This window comes from Capsicum annuum, chromosome 4 (assembly GCF_002878395.1).
Source record: "Capsicum annuum cultivar UCD-10X-F1 chromosome 4, UCD10Xv1.1, whole genome shotgun sequence".
NCBI classification, from domain to species: Eukaryota; Viridiplantae; Streptophyta; class Magnoliopsida; order Solanales; family Solanaceae; genus Capsicum; species Capsicum annuum.
The window spans coordinates 227,033,405-227,052,632 of record NC_061114.1 but is presented as its reverse complement, the minus strand read 5'-3'; the positions used below and the strand labels follow the sequence as shown (position 1 = coordinate 227,052,632).

The 19,228-nt window shown below is 31.2% G+C and overlaps 1 protein-coding gene across 1 annotated transcript; it reads left to right on the top strand.

Annotated features, from left to right (window-relative positions):
• Window positions 1–1,465: 1,465 nt before the first annotated feature.
• LOC107866960 lies at window positions 1,466–17,087 on the top strand. Its single transcript, XM_047411268.1, is given in 6 exon segments — window positions 1,466–1,712; window positions 1,714–1,792; window positions 2,067–2,207; window positions 2,765–2,884; window positions 2,968–3,040; window positions 16,274–17,087. Coding segments are annotated over 5 exon segments (522 nt in total). The 5' UTR covers window positions 1,466–1,584; the 3' UTR covers window positions 3,022–3,040; window positions 16,274–17,087.
• Window positions 17,088–19,228: the final 2,141 nt, after the last annotated feature.

Below are 19,228 nucleotides of genomic sequence, written 5' to 3'. Positions count from 1 at the left end.
CTTAGGTTCTTAGTTCATGAGAGAGTGTATGTCACTCTATCTATCCTTTCTATTCTTGCAATTTTGTAACTCTTGTATCTCATATTGTACCCGTTTATATTGTTGTTGTTATTCTCATTGTTAAGTTCATCTTGTTCTTTATCTTCTTGTTGTTAAATCTAGTTTGGTGGCTGTTTTGGGGTTGAAACACACCCTTATGTTTCGTTCTTCTTATTGTTGTAGTGAATCCGAGAGTGGTCACTAAATAAGTCCACGGGTTCTTCAAACTAGTGGACTAATTTGGTGTTTATTTTGTACTTCCGTCGTCTTTTCCGTATCAACAACTCTACTCAATAAAAACTAGAAATATTACTATTATTCAAACTTGAGAGAATCTTTTATTTGAACCTCTTCGATTTCAAGTTTCTAGGTGATTTTTGTATTCTTACATCAAGATTATAATCTTTTATAGTTTATTTAAGCTATATATGGTCAAATATAATCACAAGAAAATCTTGTTCTTTCTACACCCGCAACTGTCTCGGGTCTTACATCGAATTGATTCTGTCTATGATACGTACCATACCATAACATAGTGGTAAACAAACATAAACTTACACTTTAAGTTACTATATATATATAAATTTTCACCCTTATAGAGAAATTATCAAAATTCCAACTAATTATGTATCTTTGTTGGATGTTTCGAGAGCTAATTATATATCTCGATAGACACAAAATTAAAAAAATATATATATCGAAAGCTAATTATGTATCTTTAAAAAGCTAGGAAAAAATATTTTCGTTGGATGTATCGGGAGCTAATTATGTATTTCGATAAATCCAAAATTGGAATATCAATAATTATGTAAAATGTCAAAAATTTGTGCAATTAAGCTCGAAACTCTGGAAATTTATGTTGTTTCGCCTAACCTAGTAGGTCTTGGGCCCCTAAAAGAGAGGACTTTCAAGTCTCATCCAATACCAATGTGTGGTACTCCATTCCATTTTTTTTTAATTGGTTTTTTCATCCGGTGTCCGGTACCCGCATTGGAACCCGATTAATTTAGATTCGTGCCGCGTAGGGTCCCATTTGGGGGGAAGCGCTCTCTAACAGAGTTTTCTCTGTATCCAGGATCGAACCCTCGACCTCTGACTAAGGGTGGAGTAGCCCCATCCACCACAACCCATTCATCAATATGTCCACGAACAAAAAGCCAACATTCCAAAAAAATTGAACTACTACTAATTTTCGACAAGCCACATTATAATCAATCTCATCAAATTAAACAAGGAAAAATTCCAGCAAACACATCGAATGATCGGATAATTTTTTGAAAAATAATATTTGGGTATTAGGTTACCAATAATTTTTTCCCAAATGGAAAAAGTATAATTAATTCTTATACTTGAAGTAGGTTAACGTACATACAGCTTATTTATGAATTGAAATTCAACCATCTAACTACCTGCCCAACAATTTATGTACATTTAATGAAACCCTTAAATATAGTTGCCGACGTTTTCTTTTCTTTTTTACTCTTTTTCATATCTTTTATACATATATATTTAGTGTATTTTTATTGCTAGAGAATTTGCTGCTACATGGATGATTCAATCGTAAATTTGATAGTATTTGGAGTTATATCATGGACAACATTATTTTTATTAACAAGAAAGTTGTTCCCAAATCGTTCTTTTGATTTTTGCAATCGTTTGCTTTCAACACTTCATGGTGACTTTAAGTTCAATTTCTGTTCAAGATTGGAGTTGTCCAGTTTGTCCTTTGTCTTCCAAATCTTCTCACAAACAGGTATATATGTTAAGTCTCAATTTATGTGATATTTTTCATTTTCAAATTTCAATCAATGTAAAAAAAGAATTGAAATTTTTCTATATTTCGTAATGATTTAACTTTAAACAGAAATTTCTCTGACTTATTTTATACTCACATATTTCAAAAGTCTTCATTTTCCTCTTGAGTCAAACATCTTTACATCAACCGAAACAAAGGGATTTTTTTTTTTTTAAGAATATGGTAATGTTTTGCTCTAATTATGGTGATTGTTGAACAAATTAATGAACAGATGAGGGCATTGGCAGTGTCAGTAGGCTACCTTATTTATGATTTAGTATGTTGTCTTTTTGACAAGCAAGTGAAAATTGATAACTTAATTCATCATTTGGTGAGTGCTATTGGACTAGGAGCTGGGCTTGCCTATGAATGGGTAAGTTAGAATCCCTCTTATAGTTTTATTATATTTTTTTTAACAAAAGAGGTTCATATGAACTCCCTTCAACCTCTAGTTTCGACATTACATATAGGTAGGGATCGAGATGATGTCATGTCAAGGTCGTTCAATTGAATCTCCTTCGCCAACGACGTATATTAGTAAATAGGGCAAAGTGATTTTGTTATCATATACAAACTATTGAATCCCTAAGTGATCTTCTAGTCTATTGGTAAAGGTCATGAAATTCAAATCCAAAGTGTGTGACATCCTAGTAATTTTCTAAATCTCGTTACATAAGTTTTTACAATAATTAATTAAAAGAAAAGGCCAGCTTCGTGGACAAAAAATTTCGTATTCACGCAGAGTTCGAGAAAGGACCTCACCTCAAGGGGTGTGATGTGAATAATGTACCATAGTCCAAGCAATAGTTGTTGGCTCCAAGTACTGAACACGTGACCTTCAAATCGCACGAAGACAAACTTTACTATTTCCTTGTTTGAAAATATGTTTATAGTGTAAAAAAATTAACTTAACAATGTTTGTATATGCAGTGTGGTTCAGAAATGGTAGCAGCATTGTAGGTGACAGAGATTTCAAGTCCATTTTTACACATGAGGGAGATTCTCAAAGAGCTTGGATATAAAGACACTGACCTTAATCTTGCAGCTGATGTTAGCTTCTCATATTCTTATTTATTTATTTATTTATTTCCAAATTTAAAAACTATTTTTTTTTTATCTGCAGTGATTTTTAGTTGTACTGGGATGATAGGGGGGCCATATCTAACTTATGTCACTCTTTCGGTTGATAATCCAATCCTCATTAAGGTAACTTTAATTTAAATATTTATCTACTGGTAAAACACATTTTTTTCTACTTTAACAAAAATCTGTTTTAAAATACTAACAAATTGATGACATTGTTAATTAGTCCCTCTGAATTAGTACCTTTAATACTAATTAAACAGAAAGCAATCACCTGTTAATATAACATTCATATTAAAAAATTTCAAATATGAGAAAACGGCTATTAATGTAATTTTATATATGTCATAATTGAAATTCATTAAATTTGACCATGTATATGTAATTATTTTTATAATAGTGGCTAATTGTGTTCTTTTTCCATTAGTAGGTAAATTTTAGTTGGGTGATTTTGATAGTTTGTAAAAGTTAGGGCATAAAATCATATTTAAAAAAGATTTTTCAAAAGTCAAAAAAAAAATAAAAAATTAAAAAAGACATGGCCAAACACAACTCCAACTCCAATTTCAACTCCAACTCCGAAAAATTTTACTTTTCATGGCAAACGACTACTTAGTGTGGTTAACATTTTTTGTGTAATTTGCAAGCTATTGCATTAGAGTACTAATATCACAGATCTCCTCTCACCAGTCCTTTTTTCAGTCGTCAGGGATCTCTCCTCATCTGGTCTATTTGTAGTTTGCAAAATATTACACAAAAATAGAGCAATGATGTCAGATCTCTTCTCAGTCGAGTTCATCACATAATACTTGTCAAGCGATTTCTTGGAATTTCCAAAAAAAAGAAATTAAATGTGCTGATCCTAATTGAATTAAGAATTTAGGAATGAATTATTTTGTTTTCATTCTATACCGAAATTTACTTTAGAATTTATGATCTTCGACATGCATTCTAACGACGACATTTTTAAAAGAGCATATGTTCGAAAATTTTAAATTAAACAGTTTCTAAATTAAAAAATCTCTATTTTTCAAACTGAATTGGAAAAGAAAAATGCAATAAATACAAAGAGTAATATTTAATTTGGAAGATATTAGAGAAGGAATTTTCTCCCTTATATTGGACGGAGAGTATATGAATTAAATGCAATAAGTACATTTTTACTTTAATTTAATGATTTTTTTATTTCTGTATTTGGCCGTATATACACTGAATATGAAGTTTAAGAAGTTAATTAAATCAGACTCATGCTGAATCATGTTGTCATTTGATTAGGTTCTAGTCCCTTCTACGTAGTAAAATAATATTTTCCGAATCTCCTTCGATTAGTTCGTATGTTCACTTGTGACTCTCCTTGGTCTCAATCCCGACTCCGCAACTGGCGGAGTTAGCTCAATGCGTATGAGGATTCACCTAAATTTTCTTCATCTCAAAAAATTAAACCATATATATAGTGATAATTACTCCCTTCGTCCCATTTTATCCGTCCCAAATTTTCTAATTTGATGTCCCATTTTACTTGTTCTTTTTTACTTATCAAGACAAAACAATTTTTTTTCCTATTATATCCTTGGTGCAATTGCTTACTCCTTGTTATTAGCATTCTTGAAAAAATGTTGCAAAGAGAAGTATCATTAAGAATATAAATGGTGCTTTGGTATTAACTATTCATCAATATTGGAATTTAGAATTAACAACAAGACATAATTAAGAGGGACAAAATGGTAAAGTTACATTACCAATCATTATTTTCTTAATAGTTGTGTTATCCTAATTTGGAATGGGTAAAATGAGACTATTTTTTTTTTAGTACTTACTGTCACTTACGAATTGTAACAGTAAGTATTGATTGAAAATATACAGTCGTTAATAAGCAACTTAATTAATTCTAGTCGTTAATACAGTTCGACAAACGACGACCAGAGAATAAATAATTTTTTTTTATTTCCCAAGGTATCCCCACAGCGAGCAGTCGTGAGACTGAATAAATAAATTAATACACTCTATTTGTTTAATTATTATTATTTCCCCTAAAAAAAAAAAAAACGTATAGTGCCATAACAATGCAACTGAGAGAATCAAGTGATTTTAATATGTAAAAAGAGAGACCTAATTCAATGCTTTTCGGGTTTAGACCACCATTAATTAAATAGTTGAATTCCCGCTGCAAATTAAATACTCCTATTTTAAGTATTTACATGCATGAAAGTATTAAAGGTACTAATTCAGTGGGATTTATTATTCAAATATTTAGACTATGAAGGAAAACATGAACAATTTCAATTCTAAAAGGAATTAAATGTAATGTGAATTTTTTTATAAGAGTCTTATGTAATTTTTTTAAGGAAAGAACTATTGATGGAAAGGGAAAAAAAAAATAAGAACTAAAATTTATAGTTAAAAAATACGCATGGAAAAAAATGATTCCTACGTAAATTTTATAGGAAAAAATTATAGGAACCAAAATATATTTTTTAAAAAAACATAAGCATGAAAAAATAAATATATTTTATTTAGATAAGAAATCATAATATTTGACAATTTTAAATCAATTGTAATTTTACCTTATATAAAATAAAAAAATGTCTATAATTCTATTTAAATAGTTATTTGATCATATTTTACTAGAAAAATAAGTGTAATTTTTCTACTTCTACATTTCCTGTTATTCTTCTTATTTTTGTTTTGATTTTGATTGGTGGTCAATTAAAGTTTTCTTCTTGGATTCTTTAGGATTTTTTTGCCTTCTTCATTATATGAATTTTCTTTTAAATTTTTATTTATATGCAATTATTTTATTGTAAATAAATTAAGAGATTTAGCATATCATCATTATGTTTATTAATAGATTTTAATGACTATCCTTACTTTTTAGTATAGGCTCTAATAATTATTACACATATAGAATATGATCAAACAACCTTTTTAGAAGTAATTTTAATTTCTATTATCAATTTAAATAACATTTTCTAATGGATGATGCTTTGCAGCTTGCAAACATGTTTCTTTATTCAAAGTAATAGTTCAAAATTGGGACGTACCTTCTTTCTAGTATCTTCTTTTTCATTATTTTTTTCTGTATATAAGCCAAAGTTAGAGTCTTCCGACGAATTCATTTTTTTAAAGTCGAATGACACTTTCTAATAGTTTTATTTTTCATATACTTTTATCATTTATGTAATTTTTCAAAGTCATCTATGCATGCATGCATGCATACATATATATATATATATATATATATATATTCATATTTTTAATATATGAAACATTCTTTTTCAGCGTTAAATATTTTTAAAATTAATAAGTCGTAAAATATATGATAAGAAAATTTTTTATGTTAAGCATTAAGGAACTTTAAAATATATTATAAGAGAAAAATATAGGGTAAATGCAAATTAATTCTAAAATTATAGGATTCTTAAGTTGATAAAATTCATATTGTAATGCAAACGGGACTTTTTCTAATTCTTAGGAACCATATATATGAGTTATTTTTAAAAAAAAGAAAAAAAGCCATTTTATTAAATAAAAGAAGCATATAAAGGTGAACCAAAAAATCAAATCATACACATCTTGAAAAAAAATTACAAAAAAAAAAAGAGAAAAATATGTTAGTTTATATTTGGAATGCATATTATTTTAATATTAAAAATAATTTATAAAATAAAAATCTATCATATTTAGATATTTTTTTAAGGGAAAATTTTTAGACATCTAAATCAATTAAAATTTTACCTTATATATTAAAAAAATTCTACAATTCTATTTAAATAAAATTTTGATCAAACTTTAACACAGAAAATTCGTCACTTCTTCTACTATAAAATTAGACAAGACAGTTGCTGCCAAATAAAGTAAATGTTTATCTTGCCTAAAAACTAACATTTATATTATGGGATTGGTGATTCTCTTTTTTGTTGCCAAAAAATTTACTCCTTTCAAAAAATTTCATAGTTTTTATGTAATTTTTTAAGGTTATAGGATATATGTTGTGTTAAATGGACTAGAGCACTTTGAGCTCCATTAGTTTTGAAGTCTTTATTCTTTTGTTTTTAAACTTTCTATTTGAACTATATATAAATTTGTCTTGAATTCTTTTCTGTTTTGAATTCTGAATGCAAAGACTTTTACGATAACAGTTAGGGGTATTCATCGGTTGGTTTATAGTTTGATTTTATGCATTACCAGTTCAATTTATTAGTTTTTAATTTCTAAACATGCTAAATCGATAACCAAATCAATAAGGTATTTCTTATCGATTTGGGTCATTAACAGTTCGATCTTTGAGTTAATTGATAAAAAAATACTTATTTATATACATGATATGAAAATGTTCATATAGCTAAAGATTTTGCTATTGATTTAAACGAAAGTAATTTGGTATTATGTTTATGTAGTATAATTTTTTACTATTTTAATTTCTATTTCATAGCTTTATTATCAATTAACGCGACACACGTGCAAAACACGTACACTTGACTAGTATATTAAAAGTGTGAAGGGTCTTAGAAGTGTTGTTTGAACTTTTGCTCTTCATTAAAAATCTTTGCTTTAGACAAAATCGTTTTTTCACTATTTTTCTAATATTTAAGATATGAAAATTAAAAAATATATTTATGGTAATGATAAATCTTTCCTTATTAGAAGTCATCAGAATTAATGACAATTATACTTTCCCATTAGCTTAAGAATTTTAAATCAGTTAAGTTTGGTTTTAAGAAAATTTGAAAAATCTTGAAATAAATATAAAGGGTTAAAATAAGAAAAATTTAAAAAGTAAAAGATTTTTACGGTTAATAGCCTTTTCTGTTTGTTATTAAAATTTAAAAGATTGATTTTCGTACACTTTTAATTCCTTCACAGAAGTGTTAATTTGAAAATTTTTGCTACAACTATTATTTTACCAAAAATAAGACTTATATGCAAGATTATGAATAGGACTCCTTTGACATTGTTAAGCTAGGACACCGAATCTTATTTTGCTTTGCCAAAAATATGACGCTAGGAAAAGTTTATGAAATAAAGAGTTTAGTAGGTATGTTAAAAGTGGAAAACAAATGTCTTTTGAACTTTTTGTCCTTCATTAAAAATATTAAGAGTTAAAAATTAATAAAATATAAATATGAAAAATCTTTCCTTATTAGAAGTTATCAAAATTAATGACAACTAATAGTTTTACTATTAGTTTAAGTATTCTAAATCAAACATTTATGTTTAATTATATTATTATATTAAAGTGTGAATTTTTGAAAACTGATAAACTTTACACTTCATTTAAAATTTTCGTAATAGATAAAATCATTTAAGTTTTAAATAATCAAACGTTACACGTGCGAGCCACGTCGGTTAAACTAGTTTTCTTAATGAGCTGAAACAACAATCAAAATTAGACGGAAGGAATATTACTTAATCTCCGTTAATTAATTAATGTGCATTTTAATTCAACTTATCACTTGCATCAGTTGAAGTCCAAGTAGGACAATGCTACTGCGCATGAGCTTTTTTTTTTTTTTTTTTAAGCAAATTTAATATTATGTGTCAATTTTTTTTCAAAAAATACAATAAAAATAATAATAATAATTAAATCACACACTTGGAATTGAAATCATACCATTGTATAGTGAATTTGGAGTTGCAATCAAATATCATAAACAAATAGTAGTAACTTCAAATCCAAAAGACTTCAAATTTAGGGTCCAAATAGTTTGGTCAAATGGGCTTTAATAAATAGTAGACATGTAACCATGTTGTACCTGCCCATCTTTCATATACATCTAATGACACTTGAATATATAGTACTACTCCAAGTGGGAGAAGAGTCCTCCTCCTTTTATGAATCAGCTAACAAAACCGATACTCACCAAGCCCGAGTTAAGATTTCAATATAAGAAAATTAAGAGAAACTGATTTGGATCAACGAGCCAATTAATTACCTCAAAGAATTGGGTATTTTCACCCTCAACTTCAACTTTAGTTCCCAGTAGGATTACCGGAAGGTCTTTAGCATGCTCACGAAGATACGGGCTTCACTATAAATGAAAGAACAGTTTTTAATTACCTAAAAGGGAAAAAAGAAAAAAAAAAAAGAGAATATGGAAAACAAGTTTTACCCTTTGAACTACAGTAGTTTGGAGATCATCCATATTTGTAGAGTCAAATTGAATCACCACCATTTGAAAGGTGGAACGTTTGTTTGCAAGTTAAAATTGTTTCTTTTCGCCTTCCACAGATTAATTTGAATGAGTTCTGATTCCACAGTGATGTTCACACTCCAAACTTTATAATTATTGCGGTCTATACCCTACAGTGTATATAAATAATTTTATATCATTTACTATTAATTATAAATGGCAATGATAAGTCGCGGCCGTAAGAGACCTAACGTAATTATATTATTTAAATCAATAAATTCTAGAAGTACTTGAAGGTTGACAAATATTGTACTTTTGAGTGCAATGCTCTTATTTCTTCATCTTAAGCACATGCACGCCAGCCTCCAAATCACCTTCTCTCTATTTGTTTTTCTTTTAGCACTGAAGTATGAAGCTTATGGAAATTTTTTTTTTTTTTCCGTAATTGTTCTTTGGTAAAGATATACTATTTGGTGGAGGGGAAGGTATATCATTCACTCTAGCATAGTCTAAGTTAATGCAGTTAGGCATTAATATAGCAGGTAATGTAATGTTACTCGATCGACATCTCTTAATACATTAAGTTGTGTGTTCATGAGTATAACTCATGGTTCCTAATTCAACTATTTGTAAAATAATTTAGATAATAAATACATCCAACTCTAACAACTTTTATTGCACATACAACACCGTTCCATTCCAGCAACTCGTAACAACTTTTATTCCACACTCTAAGTTTCATTCCATATTCTCTTCTTCCACACTCTATAGTTTCATTCTATATTCTCTTCTTCCATGCACACTCATGACCAGTGAGCTCAACATCCAAACAAGAAGATAAGGAACCAAACAAAACGCCGGGGAGGGGAGGGGAGGGGAATTAGAGAACTACTATAGGACTTCAAAAGAGAAAATGGTGGATTTTATTCTTATAGCTTATTATGTTTTCACGTTCATCGCATCAGTCGTTATTTCCACTCGTTTCTCCCTAAAACATCCTACCAAAGAAAACATTTTGGATTTTTGCTACTTGCTAAATGTTTCATTCGAGGGAGGAGTGGCCTACGGGATGTATTATCATCCCACTAGATGAGCCACAAGACTAGCTAATTGTGGGCTTGCACTAGCCTCGTCGGCGGTTGCTTTCTATTGTGCGGGATATGAGATATACCTTGAAATACATAAAAAGAAACCCAAAACTATACTGGATAACGTTGACTCTAGTCTTCCAACCACCGTGACGTGGTTTAGCCGATCTTCTGAATGTTTGAATGAATACATGATGATAATGCATGCTGAGCACTATCTCAAGGTGATTGGTTGTTCTCTGCATCTCATAGTTAAGGTAGACATGGACATAAATCGACAAGTGGATTGCTTTGCACCCTTTCTGATTGCTATGATTGGGTGGCTCGCAAAGCTTGCGAGAAAGCCCAAAAAAGTCAGATCTTCCATGAATGTTTTGCTTTTAGAATCTGAACTTGCTTTGGCAGCACCTGTGGCAGCTCCACCAGCGGTAAAACCATTTGTGCTCAATGCGTTTCCTAATGAGGAACGTGTCTTTTGTTATTTAAACTAGAGAAATTATCCATTCAGATCTCATTAAATTTACGGAATAATAGTCTCTTAGTATTGAGTTGATCTTTGAACGTATCTTCTGCTTCCTTACACTTTTTTTGAACGTATTGAGGTGATTTTTCATGTTTATTATGTTGATTTTAGCTTAAAATGTTTTAGAAATTAAACTGATCAAATAATCAATAATAACTAGCTAGCTGATGTTATTATTTGTTGTAAATGTTGTCGATTTTGAGCTCTAGCTGAGGTCGATTCAGCTCAAGCTCGATCATGTACGTATTTTTTTTTTGGACGTATTGAGATGATTTTCTTGTGTATATTATATATGTTAATTTTAGCTGAAATGTTTAGAAGTTAAACTGATCGAATAATGATAACAACTGGCTAGTTGATATTATTTGTTGTAAATATTGTCGATTTTGAGCTCTAGCTGAGGGTCGATTCAGCTCGAACTTAATCATGTACGCATTTTTTTAGCGTATTGAGGTCATTTTTTGTCTATATTAAATTTACAAATAGTTGAATTAGGAAACATGAGTTATACTCATGCACACACAACTTAATGTATAAAGATATGTCGATTGAATAACATTACATTACCTTCTATATTTGTGTCTGACTGCATTAACTTAGACTACGCTAGAGTGAATGATATACCTTCCCCTCCACCAAATAGTATATCTTTACCAAAGAACAATTACTGAAAAGTTTTTTTTTTCATAAGCTTCATACTTTAGTGCTAAAAGAAAAACAAATAGAGAGAAGGTAATTTGGAGGCTGGCGTGCATGTGCTTGAGAGGAAGAAATAAGAGCATTGCACTCAAAACAAAACCATTTAGAGTAGGTGTCATATACATCTTAAAAGAAAACCACAAAAAAAAATTTCCTTTAATAGCTTCGAGTTTCATTTTCGCATGAAATTCAAAACTGAAAATCCAAAAAGATTTTCCTTGGTAATCATAGATTTCACTTTGTATAGGGGTGTTTAAACCTGAAAAATACAAAAAGATTTTCGTCAGTTCTTTTGACAAATTGTTATTTTCTTTTCTTTCAAAGTTTCAAGAAAAAGAAAAAGAGTTTAATTGATCATTCTGGCAAGACTTCACGAACTATGCACACCTGATTCTTCTGTCTCAGGAGTGAGATACGTAGGCGCCCTTCTTGGGTATGGTGATCTTTTGAAAAAAAAAAGAAAAAAAAAGAGGTTTTGAAAAAGTGTTGAACTCTAACACATTTGTTATCTCTTGTTCAGTTAGTTTAAGGTGTTTGGTTTGTGGCATCTTGGCTAGTCCTCCTTATCACGCCAAATCTGAGGAAGAGCTAATTGTGTCCAACAAGGATATAAAGAGTGACCTCATGGATCAAACAAAGAGTCAGAAAATTGAGAGTTTAAAGGAAGAGAATTTGAGACTAAGACAACAAATGATGAAAATGTATCGAGTTTGGGCCAGTGGGTTGTCTCCACCTCCATTTCTTACAATTGATCCTACAAATACCTCGAGCTTTCCACCAAAATTGTAAAGTCAGTGTCCTACTGTTGTTGATGCACCACAACATGACTCAGAATTCATTCCAAGCCAAAAGCATCACAATGCTTCCTCCACCTTTCCTCTAGCTCCTCAGCATAAGCCTGCTACATTCACAACACCACATGTCGTCTGTGATTTTGTTGCTCAATCCTCTACTGGGACTTCCATACTGGCTCGCCCAACGGTTGTGTGTCCCTATACTGCTAGTGAACCTATATTCAATACTCTTGGTTATCATTGTTATACTCCTGAGCCTGCTTTTAAGTTAACTGGACCACCAAAATTTCTTAAAAAGAAGTCTAGTGTGCCAGAAGAGTCAGAGAAAATGGTTGGAAAAATGAAGCGTGCAGAAAATGCTATGAAAAATTCTGTAGGACCTGCGGGTAAAGAAGGTGCTTCATACAAAGACTGGGGGATGCCTTCAAGTCCTAACCTTCCTCCAATCTTTAGATATCAAAATTTGAGGAGCAATATGGGCATGAGGAATCCGTGAAACATTTGGGACAATATTGCAATCAATTAAGGGAACCCGGAGGGAAAAAGAATGAGAAAGATGACACTATTATTGTAATTAGAGAATGGGCACATCCAAGAAGACGACGTCGTCGCACATCCAAGAAGACGACGTCGTCATTGCCGTCAGTCTCAAGCCCAAGTTCATACCCAAGCTCTCCATAATCACTTCCAAATTCTATTATACTCTGTTTCCCCACCTCCATATCTAGGATATTGCGCACAACCATATGTTTAACTCCCTCTTTACCCACAATGGCACGCACTAACTCTTCAAAGTCATCCTTCAATTCTACGAACATACCAAAGCCCTTCTAGGCCCGATGTTCGATCTAAGTTAAACACTGAAATGAGGCTGAAATTGAGGGATAGTTTCACACCAATTGGAGAGTCGTATACCAGTTTATTTCAGAGATTGGAAAAACGAAGGTCACAGTATTAAAGATTGTAGTGCTTTGAAAAGAGAAATTGAAAAGATGATTCAAGACAAATTGATTATGGTGCAGAACATTAACAGTGAGGAAAACTCTAGTCATGCTGATATGCAAACCAGTGGCTAAGATGTCAGGTTGCGCAATTGAGAAGTCACCCCTCCCCCTACTAGGAAGAGGTCTGGTAGTTTGCTTTGTTTTATTTTCTGTTATCCAAATTATTTTAGGGTTGTAGTTCAAGATCTATCTCGTTTTGTCATTATGTTCAAACCCTTCTATCTTTTATTTTAATTAAATGAAGTGTCCCTTTTTCCTTTGTGTTTTAAATATGTGTTGTTTGTTCATTTTCTTTACATAGTACATTTTAGGTTAATTCTAGTGATATGACATGCTAGCGAAATTTCAGCCAGATCTTAAAATTCAATTTAAGCATGAACATTGAATCAGAGGGTTAAATTTAGAAAAAGAGAGCATCTGAGTAAATAGGTAGAGTGCTGAGACATTTGGTGACAAGTTCAAGCCTTCTTTGAAAATTAAGGCAATTATTTTGAGAATCACAAGAATAACTTGGTCATCAATTGAAAAACATTGCTCGATTAGGTCAAATAGCGGATGTGTGATCACGAGGGATAGAAAAATCGACTTCACGAAAGCATGAGTCATTTGATGTGAGGAATGTACAACAAAAGTTGAGTGATATGTCGAACAAAGTGCAAGAGTAGTGATGCACAAACTCAATTAAAGTTATTGCTTAAAAAATGTCACAAATGATCTTCATCTCTCACTTTCAAATTGCATGATATGTACTTGCATTTTCAAGGATTGATATGACTAAGGCATTTCATTCTGCTATCCAAACATCGTGTCATCCTTTGTTTACCCCATTTGAGCTTTAGTCCTTTTTCTTTCATACCCCTCTTTTGGAATCAAGATAGAGTCAGCAAAGCTCAAAAGAAAAGTGTCGAGCAAAACAATAGAGTCAGAAAAAGTTCAAAAATAGAGAAGAAAAAGAAAATATGTCAAAAAAAGGTGTCATGACAAATAGAGTTATAAAATTCAAAGAGAATAGAGTGTCAATAAAAGAAACATAGAAGAAAAAGAAATTAGAATCAAGCAAAGAAAGCTGCTGAAACTACGTGCGACCTGATTCTCCTCTCTCGGGGGTGAGATACATAGGCTACCCTACCCGGGGCTCGGTCTAACCAAATAAAAAATTTAGAGTCACACAGTCAAAAGAAACTGGGGCATGAGTTAATCCTCATTGTTTGAGTCGATTCCAAAAGTTGTAAGTCCCACCCAATAAACAATTTAGAGTCATCCACTTTAAGTGTCGTGTGGGCCCCATGCCATCCTTTCTTTCTAACCCTATCCAAAAGCCAAGTTACAACCAACGAAAGACCTTCAGATCAATCTTTGAGAATGTTAAGACTAAGCATGCAATGGATGTGATGATGCATTTTGGTAACTACTTATCTTCCTCAGCATAAGGAATCAGGAGAGAAATAAAAATGAGAGAGTTTTATCGGTGAAAATTCTCACGGGCACCGTAAGACGATGGTAAGCTGAGAGAGATAACAATGAGAGAGTCTTATCGATGAAAACCCTCACGGGCACTGTAAGACGACGGTGAGTTGAGATAAATGAAAATAAGATAGTCTCATTGGTGAAAAAACCCCATGGACACCATAGGACAATGGTGAGCTAGGAAAAAGAAAATGAGAGAGGCTTGTTGGCAAAAACCTTTCATGGTGCCACTAGCCGAATGAGGTCTTAAATGCAATTGACCTAAGGAAGCAACTCAATTTCGAGGTCATTAACTCAACAACAATTGGTATAAGGTTTTGGATGGAAAGATCAGGCTGTTTAATCCAATATGCATGGCATAATCATTAGAGTTGACTGTCATTTCTAGATAAGTTTTTCATTTCTTTGTTTTAAACGGGTACATTCATTGTCTTTTCTTTCTTCTCTTTATTTTTATTTTGTTTTCTTGAGTTAGTGGTCCAAATAAAAGTCATTGTCATTTTTCTCTTTTCTTTGAGTCCAGTCCATATCAAAACAAGTAAGAAAAGATTTTAAAACTGGCTACCAGCTTCTTCAATTGCACAAAGCAAGACAAAGTCAGCATATGAAAGAGACATGATTGTGAGCTGAATAAGGCATGCAGAAAGTTTTGTCAACAGACAAGCTGGGGAACTCATGAAAATACCAAGGTTTAAAGGGTTTATCTGAGAAGCATGACAAAATAGAGATATTGTGTTTATTTCAAAGTCACTCTTAATAATCTGAGTTTGGGTCAATGACACGACAAAGCAGGGGCAAATACCAGTAATCTGAAACAAAATGAAGGGAATGAACACTGGAGCAGGTGTCGGGACAGCCAAGTGCCGCAAGCCACCACTAAGTTTTTAACTGACAAATTTTCTTTGTTGAAACAGGGGAAAGTTTGCTTCATTTAATTCAGCTACCATTCTAAATGCACATCCTTGAGATTTTACTTTCTGTTCAGGACCCTCCTGAAAAATGAGATTTTACTTTCTGTTCAGGACCCTCCTAGAAAATAAGATTTTACTTTTTGCTTAGGACTCTCCTGGAAAATGGGATTGTATTTTCTGTTTAGGACTCTCCTGGAAAATGGGATTGTATTTTCTGTTTAGGACTCTCCTGGAAAATGGGATTGTATTTTTTGTTTAGGACCCTCCTGAAAAATGAGAATTTACTTTATGTTCAGGACCCTTCTGAAAAATGAGATTTTACTTTCTGTTCATGACCATCTTGGAAAATGAGATTTTAGTTACTGCTCAGGACCCTCATAAAAAATGGGATTTTAGTTTATGTTCTAGACCCTCCTAGAAAATGAGAATTTACTTTATGTTCAGGACTCTTTTAGAAAATGAGATTTTACTTTCTGTTCAAGACCCTCCTGAAAAATGAGATTTTACTTTCTGTTCAAGACCCTCCTGAAAAATGAGATTTTACTTTCTGCTCAGGACCCTCCTGAAAAATGGGATTTTACTTTATATTCTGGACCCTCCTGAAAAAGAGAATTTACTTTATGTTCAGGACCCTTCTAGAAAATGAGATTTTACTTTCTGTTCAGGACTCTCCTGGAAAATGGGATTTTACTTTCTGTTCAGGACCATTCCGGAAAATGAGAATTTACTTTATGTTCAGGAGCCCGCCTGAAAAATAGGGTGATGAAATTGAAAGTCAAGCAACAAGGGGAAGAAATTGAAAGTCAAACAACAAGTTGAAGGAATTGAAAGTCAAAAGTTCGCCTGAAGAACAGGGTGATGAAATTAAAAGCCAAACAACAAGTTGAGGAAACTACCAATCACGAACCCGCCTGAAAAATAGGGTGATAAAGCTTAAGTTAGGAGTCCAAAAGAAGCTGCGTAGATGGGATTTTTGTAATTTCATTTATGTTTTAACTCGTAATTTTCATTTCTGATGTAATGACAGAGTCGTGGACCGGAACCTCGATGGAACCTCACTCGACTCTCTGACTCGGCATAGTCCACCTTCTTTCAGTCCTTGGGGATACTTGTGACTTGATTCCCTTATCACTAGGGATGAGTATGATGTCCAAAGTCAAGAGTTGGTTTCCCTTCTTTCTTCTATTTCATTCTTTTTGAATAATGGTCGGGACAAAATTTTGTCTCGTTGTCTACTTTTTTGTCTGTAAACACTTCATGTTTACATTCAAAGGGTTATGCTGTAGACACCTAATTTTGTCCCTCCCAAGTCCAATTTTATTCATTTTTAGTTCACCTTATCACACATCCTCATCCATGTCATTATACCCCACAAAAATACAGAAAAAAAAACAGCCCTTAACATAATCCCTAACCTTATCCTAACCACCTACCCCATTACCCCTACCCCCACGTCACCACCCCCTCACGTTCTTTTTGATTCCTTTTAACCAAATACACAACAAAGAAAGACTTACTGGGGATAATTTCTTTGTAAATTGATTTTTTTTCAATTATTTGTTTTTTTAAAACTTTTTTTTTAACAATTAGCTATTTTATTTTATTTAAAATAACTTAAGTAAAGTAGGAGAAATAATCGGCTATTCTATTTTAGATTAATTTTTTATCACTTTTTTAAAACTTTTTCTTAAAAATTAGATATTTTAGTTTCTTTAAAATAAATAAAATAAGAAGAACATGAGAGAAATATTCGACTCTAGTATTCTAAATTAATATTGTTATTGCTTTCTTTTTTTTTTGAAACTTTTTCTTTAACAATCATCTGTTTTATTTTCTTTAAAATAGGTGAAATAATAAAATAGGGCAACATAGGTGAAATAAAATCGTAATTATAGCAGTTCCTAACTGTTTCTTCAAATCGGCAGTTCAAATGATTTTTAACTCACTAATAAATATTTTTAAACAAATACTTCCAGCAACTTATGAATTTACCGAAATTGGAGCATAAAATCAAGAATATCCCTTTATTTTTAATTCAAACACTTAATTATTTATTTCAAATAAAAAGAAATTCGAGTAAGAATCTTGGACCTTGGTATTCCATAATAATTCAAACCAATAATACAAGATATTCATAATCTAACTTCCCCTTGCTAAGATTGTGCGATTATAATATTTTTTTTAAAATTCAATATATAATGTATTTATTATCTAAATTATGGTTAGAAATTTATTTTAGAAAAAATAAATCTTACCCATTCAATTTGAGCTATGCCATATGTCAGGAATCAAGATAGGAACTTGGGGAAAATGGAGAGAGTGGAAATGGAGAGGAGCCATATCCGAATTATAGGCATTATCCGGACATCTTTCCAACTTTTCTCGGGATTATATATTTATGTATTGTTATTTCACTATTAATGTAAGACAAAAATAATACTATTAATACTCCCTCTTTTTCAAAAAGAATGATCAATTTTTACTTGGCAAAACTTTAAGAAAATAAAGAAAACTTTTGAATATTACGGCCTTAAATTAAAGTTGCGTCAAATGTATCAAAATACTCTTTAATCTTGTGGTCTTAAACATGTCATGTGGAAAGTTGAAATTAAAGTATTGTCAAAAAAGAAAAAAGGTCATTCTTTTTTAAACGGACTAAAACGAAAAGTCGGTTATTCTTTTTTAAACGGAGGAAGTATAATCTAAAAAAAGTATTTATTCAACAATATTATCTCAATTAAATATATAATAATTTATTTTAAAATTAATTATGTGTAGCCCTCATATCATTGAGGGGTCGTTTCTAAATTTTGTCTCATTAGAATCAATTGCATTGAATACAAATTTAAAAATTTTAGTTCTTTTTTCTTAATTCATTCGTATCTGTTCTTGATTTGAAAATAAAGAAAGGTCTTTCAAATTTGAACTCAATTTTGGTTCATTATCAAATTCATCGATTAAAGTTAAGAATTCGTCAATTTCTATTGATAATAATTTTTTATCAATCGTATCCACTTGTTTGCACCTTGACTATATTCAAGCATTTGTTGTCCTCCACTAGCACAAAGTTCACTCATCAACTCTTCTATCATGTAGATGTTGTCTCCCATGCCACTACTATGGACTAACTCTATCTATGAAGGCTTAGTTGCATCACTTCACAGCAAATATTGGATAACTTTATATATTGAAGTTTGGACATATGAAAAGAAATTTTCTAGTATTTTTTTGTCAAAGAGTGAGAGAATTTTAGTAAAATGACTATTTTACTTGTCAATGTTTTATTTTTTGAGGTAAACCAGCATGAACTTTGACCAATATTTTAAAATGTATATCATCATCATATTAGGATTGCAACTTATAACATTTTTCGTATAGTTTAGGACCATCTAAATTTTAATTTAAAATACTAAATTATATACATCTTAAAACATATTGATCAAAATTTATGCAATTTGACCTCGTAAAATGAACTATATATGGCAGTTCTTGAAAACATCCCATTTACGAAGCTCATTAAAAAAGTAAATACTCTCCAAAATTATATAACCATATCAAATTACCCATTGAAAGTCAATGCGGATAACATAATATGAAAATACAGTTATTGATTCTCCTGAGTGGTCATAAATTGTAGCGAAAAAAATAAGAATTATACAAATACTTTTTTTTGTTATGCTTCTAATTAGAGGTG